Here is a 5,777-nt window from a genome sequence, read left to right as displayed (position 1 = left end):
GCCTGATTCAGAATTATTGTTATTGTTGTTAGTTGCAGAGACTAGCTAGAGGCCCGTTAAACAGCTTTGCTCTTCCTGGGTGGAGAACTAAACTAAGTTTCCCAGCCTTTCATGTGACTGGGGTCATGTGACTCTTCCCAGCCAATGAGGTGTGAGAAGAGAAGAGGAAGTCCATTTCCGGGCCAGATCCCTCAAATGGCCCATTGAGGGTCATTGCTACCCTTTTTCTTCCCTTGCTGACTGGCAGTTTGTAGAATAGGGGATCCATCTAAGTACCCTAAGAGAAGGTGGAGCTACAGACTGGAAGAGTCTTATCCTCTGACTCATCCCATGGATGGCTGCCCATTTGAGCTAAGTTAGGAGAGAGAAATCACTTAGTATGGTAAGCCACTAAGATTTAGGAGCTGTTTAGCATACTATTTTATATTATGATTAGTATTCAGATTGCAGGTTCAGCTTCTGAATAAGCTTAAGAACTTTAACTTCTACCCCTATGGCCTATGCCCAGGGGAAGATGGGACTTACAGGGTGTTTGTAAAAATCATGGTAGAAAAACTTGCATACATATGTATATAAAGATAGACAGATTTTTAAAAAAAAACTATACATATTTAAAGATACTGCAAGGTTGTGATTTCCTGAGCAGGATGGATTGGGCAGACAAAGTCAGCAATGCCCCTACTCCTGAGAGAGGCCTCGCCCTCCCTGTTCAGTAAGTCTTGAGTCTGCAACTGGCTCTCGGAGTCATATTGGATCCCCGATCATCTGCAGCCTGGTGTCCTAAGAGCAAGCCAGATAGCTAGGGGGCAGAGGCTCAGCGGCTGGGATAAGGCTGTTCTCATAAGGGTTGGAGTAGGGGCTGTCGGATAAGCCCCCTTGGGCTCCCTGGGAGTCCCCTGAGCTGTAGTCAGTTGAGATGCCAGAGTCAGATACGACAAGGTACAGGTACTTTAGGTGGGGTGGGGTAGGGGGCAGCTCAGGGGACAGTGCCCATGGACGCAAGAGCTGGGAGCTGGGGTCCAGGATGGTGTACTCGAAGCTGGCAGCAGAGGCTCCCTCTGGGCTAGGCTTCGAGGCCAAAGCAGATGAGCAGGAGGATGCTTCTGAGCCTTCATCCATGGCCACTGTGTCCACACTGCCACCAGGCCCTGGGAGGTCCTCACTGGGCGGGTTCCGGGGCAGCAACCATTTGTCCAGCACCAGATAGGTATCCTGGGCATGCCCACTGCCCACCGGCTCCAGCAGGGGGCCCTCATCATCTGTCCCCGGCTCCACTGCCTGCATCGTCCCCCAGCAGCGCTCTGAGAGGACTTCCAGGGAGGCAGGTGGGTCCTCTGTGAAGGGGGTGCAGGGGCTCCACCACAGGCAGCCGTCGTTCTGGTACAGCCACAGCTGAAGAAATAGCACCAACCTGCTCAGAGAGGCCTGCAGTTTGGCTGCAAGAAGCAGGGAAGCCCAGGCACTGAGGGGACAACCAGGTCACCTACCTGGAAGTTACCCTTGTGGGTGGTGAAGAGGCCTTCAAACTCGCTCTCTGGGCTCGGGATGCCAGGCCAGATCTTCTGCTTCAGAGCCCTGTTGAAGCCCATAGAAACAGTTATATAGACATGACTCATTGAACACTCACCAATACCCCCTCCACTCCCAGTCATAGGGGCACAGATACTCCTGGTCCCTGTGATCACAATGGAGGCAGAGGAGTGCATCAGGACTGGGGGACAGGGTTTTTTTCTTTTTTTCTTTTTTCTTTTTTTTGAGACGGAGTCTCGCTCTGTCGCCCAGGCTGGAATGCAGTGGCCGGATCTCAGCTCACTGCAACCTCCGCCTCCCGGGTTTACGCCATTCTCCTGCCTCAGCCTCCGGGTAGCTGGGACTATAGGCGCCCACCACCACGCCCGGCTAGTTTTTTGTATTTTTTTAGTAGAGACGGGGTTTCACCATGTTAGCCAGGATGGTCTCGATCTCCTGACCTCGTGATCCGCCCGTCTCGGCCTCCCAAAGTGCTGGGATTACAGGCTTGAGCCACCGCGCCCGGCCGGGACAGGGGTTTTGACTGAAGCATCAGCAAGGCCCTACAAAAGGGTAACTGGAACAGGGTATTGAAGGCAGGAGTTGAAGGCCACCCTGGGAAACATAGTGAGACCCCTCCCCCCAAAAAAAAAAAAATCAAAAAACCAAAACTCTGGCCCAGACTTTTCCAGGAGGTCCATGATGTCACTTCATAGATAAATATTATGTTGTTATGTTACCTTCTGGAGTAATGAGAGAAGGCATTCAGAATAAAATCCAAGCTGGGCACGGTCGCTCACGCCTATAATCCCAGCGCTTTGAGAGGCTGATGTGAGCAGATCACCTGAGGTCAGGAGTTTGAGACCAGCCTGGTCAACATGGTAGAATCTCGTCTCTACTAAAACTACAAAATTAGTAGGGCATGCACGCCTGTAATCCCAGCTACTCAGGCAGTTGAGGCAGGAGAATCGCTTGAACCAGGAGGTGGAGATTGCAGTGAGCCAAGACTGCTGCACTGCACTCCAGCCTGGGCAACAAGAGTGACTCTGTCTCAAAAACAACAACACAAAAAGACATCCAAACTCCTCCCCACAACCCTGCAGAAGGCCCTGCATTATATGACCCCTGTCACCTCCCTCATCTCAACATCTGCCACACCCCCTTACATACTGCTCTAGCCATGTGGCAATTCATTTTTTTTTTTTTGAGACGGAGTTTCACTCATGCTGCCCAGGCTGGAGTGCAATGGTGCAATCTCGGCCCACCCACAACCTCCACATCCCAGGTTCAAGCGTTTCTCCCACCTCAGCCTCCTGAGTAGCTGGAATTACAGGCGTAATGTGCCACCACGCTTGGCTAATTTTGTATTTTTAGTAGAGACAGGGTTTCTCCATGTTGGTCAGGCTGGTTGCAAACTCCGAACCTCAGGTGATCCGTCTGCCTCGGCATCCCAAAGTGCTGGGATTACAGGCGTGAGTCACCGCACCTGGCCCTGCGGCCCTGCCATGTGGCAATTCTTGAAGCTGGCTGAATGTTCCAATCTCATTCCCACCTCAGGGCCTTTGCCCTTGCCATTTCTTCTCCCCACTTTTCAAGCAGCTGCTTCCTTCCAACCTTCAGGTTTCCACTCTGATGTCACCTCCTCCTGGAGGCCTTCCCTGATCATCCTGTCATGTCCCCACATCCTGTTTGTTTCTGTGATATCACTCATTATAATTTATCATCAGATATTTCTTGGGTCCCTTGTTTGTTGACTTGAGATCCACAAGGTCAGAGACTTGTGGTCAGGCTCTGGCTTGTTCTCCATTCTCTCTCCAGTGCCTGGCACATGTTTGGCACTCAGTATGTATTTTCCAACCAAGTAAAGGAACAGGGCCATGAAAGACAACTAGAAGATTGCTTAGCGGACAAGGCAGGAAGGGTATTTCAGACACAGGGAACAGGATGGGCAAAAGCTTGGGGGTGTGAAACCACCTGGTGTGTGCTTGGAATTACAAATACCTCAGAATGGTTGGTCTGATCATAGTGTCTGAGGAGCTACACTGCAGGGGTGGGAGGCATTCAGGGGCTTAAATTCTTTCACCAAATTCATCTGGTTGATTTTACAAAGGTGATGACATTGGGGAAAGGAACTAGCAAAGGGACCCAAGAAATGGCAGCCCCTGATGCAGAAGGAAAATCAGGTGAAAGTCCCCAAGAGCAGAAAATGTTAAGGAACAGTCTGGGTCTAGTCTGGCATGCATCCCAGCCCTGCCACTGACGTGACTCCTTACTGCATGACCTTGGGCAAGTGCGTGTCTCTCTTAGCCTAGGTTTCCATAGTGAAAGAGGACCCTTGGCGAGGAGGAGTCTGGGCCTAGCGCCCGAATGGGGAGCTCACCGGCGGTGGGAGAGCAGGGCGAGCACGGTCAGCAGCACCAGGATGAGCACGAGGATGAGGGAGAGCGTCAGGATGAGGGGGTCCAGGTCTGAGAGGCGGGGAGGAAGTTAGGGCGGTGGGCTTGCCCGGTGGTTCGCCCCGGCTCCTCCTACACCCCTTCCTGGGGCCTCACCGCTAGGCGTCAGCAGCGACACAGGCTCGGACCAGGCGCTCCAGAAGCCGCCGAAGCTCGGCTCAGCCATGCGCGCGCGGACGGCGAAGGTGTAGCGCGTCCGGCCCCTGAGGTTGCTCAGCACACATTCGGTGCGGCCCTCCAGGATCTCCACCTGGGGGCGGAACCAGGGCGAGGGAGGCGAGTCAGACAAAAATAGAGCACGTGGGGCGGGCCTTGGTGGAACCGAGCCAATCAGGGGAAGGAAAAACTGTACCATAGAATCGCAATGGGACCAATAAGAGTAGGGGGAGGAGCCCAAGAAAACTCGGGGCCCATCAGAGAGAGACTCTGGTACCAAGGGGCGGGACCCGGGCAATTTAATAACTAGCCTAGCACGCGGAGAGGGAGCCGGGCGCTAAAGGGGTCTAGGGTTACGGGCCAGAGGGAGAAGGGGTTGGGGTTCAGCAGACTTGCGAGGACATTAGGAAAGGGGGCGTGTCTCAGCACCAGGGTAATGGGATGTGGGATGTCACGGACCGGCCCTGGAGGCGGCACTGGGTGCGACCTCGAGAGGCGTGGCTGAGCAGTAGTCAGTGGAGCTTTGGGGGCTGGGCCGTAGGAGCTGGCCTCACCCTCTGCACGCTCCCTGCGCCGTTGCCGGCCGAGACGTCCACCTCGTAGCGGATGTGGGACGTCATGGGTGCCTCAGGCGGCGGGAGCCAGCGCAACACTATGTGGCCGCCCTCGTCAGCCAGCCGCGCCACCAGCCCCACGGGGGCGTCCAGGAGCACTGCAGGCATGGGGGTTGGTCAGGTGGGCGAGGACTGAGACCCCTCTTCTCCGACCACTCCTCCATTCCCAGAGCACTTACCTACTTCATTGATGTGGATGATACGGTGATATCGCGGAGCGCCGGAGGCTGCTGTGACGCGCAACTCTAGGGGCACGAAGCTCGACGTGTCGGCTGTAGGCAGCGAACACCAGAAGCGCACCGCACCACGAGCCGTGGGAGCCTGGTGCAGGCGACAAAGCTTCCATGGCTCATCCCTGTGCGCCCAGGGACCCGGGAGGGAAGGGAGCAAGTTGGGAGTGTGGATCGGGGAGTTTGCGTTCCCCGGCCTGTGGGGGACTGTGTGTGTTTATGTCTCGCCTTGTGTGTGTGACAAGGTCTTCCTTTGTCGCCCAGGCTGGAGTGCAGTGGCGCTATCATGGCTCACTGCAGCCTCAAATTCCGGGGCTTAAGGAATCTTCCCACCTCAGCTTTCCAAGCATTTGAGACCACAGACACGCGCCACCACACCGGTTTTTTTTTGTTTGTTTTTTTGTTTTTGTTTTTTTTGTTTTTTTTTGAGACGGAGAGTTTCACTGTCGTTGCCCAGGCTAGAGTGCAATGGCGCCATCTCGGCTCATCGCAACCTCCGCCTCCCGGGTTCAAGCGATCCTCCTGCCTCAGACTCCCAAGTAGCTGGGATTACAGGCGTGCACCACCACGCCCACCTAATTTTGTATTTTTAGTAGAGACAGGGTTTCTCCATGTTGGTCAGGCTGGTCTCAAACTCCCGACCTCAGGTGATCCGCCCGCCTCAGCCTCCCAAAGTGCTGGGATTACAGGCGTGAGCCACCGCGCCCAGTCTTTTTTTTTTTTTTTTTAGATGAAGTCTCGCTATGTCGCCCAGGTTGGAGTGCAGTGGCGCGATCTTGGCTCACTGCAATCTCCGCCTCCCGGGTTCAAGC

General features: G+C 54.5%; 1 protein-coding gene across 1 annotated transcript in view; it reads right to left on the bottom strand.

Moving 5' to 3' along the window:
- EPOR (erythropoietin receptor) overlaps positions 1-5,777 on the bottom strand; it is a 23,244-nt gene continuing 17,467 nt past the window's right edge. The window contains exons 2-7 of the mRNA XM_017869418.1: positions 4,915-5,172; positions 4,676-4,833; positions 4,062-4,215; positions 3,890-3,977; positions 1,488-1,575; positions 1-1,392 (exon numbers count right to left, since the gene is read on the bottom strand). Coding sequence (XP_017724907.1) covers positions 781-1,392; positions 1,488-1,575; positions 3,890-3,977; positions 4,062-4,215; positions 4,676-4,833; positions 4,915-5,172 — 1,358 coding nt within the window. The 3' untranslated portion in view covers positions 1-780. The remainder of the gene's footprint in view (positions 1,393-1,487; positions 1,576-3,889; positions 3,978-4,061; positions 4,216-4,675; positions 4,834-4,914; positions 5,173-5,777) is intronic.

Source organism: Rhinopithecus bieti, unplaced genomic scaffold, assembly GCF_001698545.2.
Source record: "Rhinopithecus bieti isolate Rb0 unplaced genomic scaffold, ASM169854v2 scaffold_5025, whole genome shotgun sequence".
Classification (NCBI taxonomy): Eukaryota; Metazoa; Chordata; class Mammalia; order Primates; family Cercopithecidae; genus Rhinopithecus; species Rhinopithecus bieti.
Note: the sequence above shows the minus strand (reverse complement) of the source record. Positions and strands in the feature narration are given on the sequence as shown.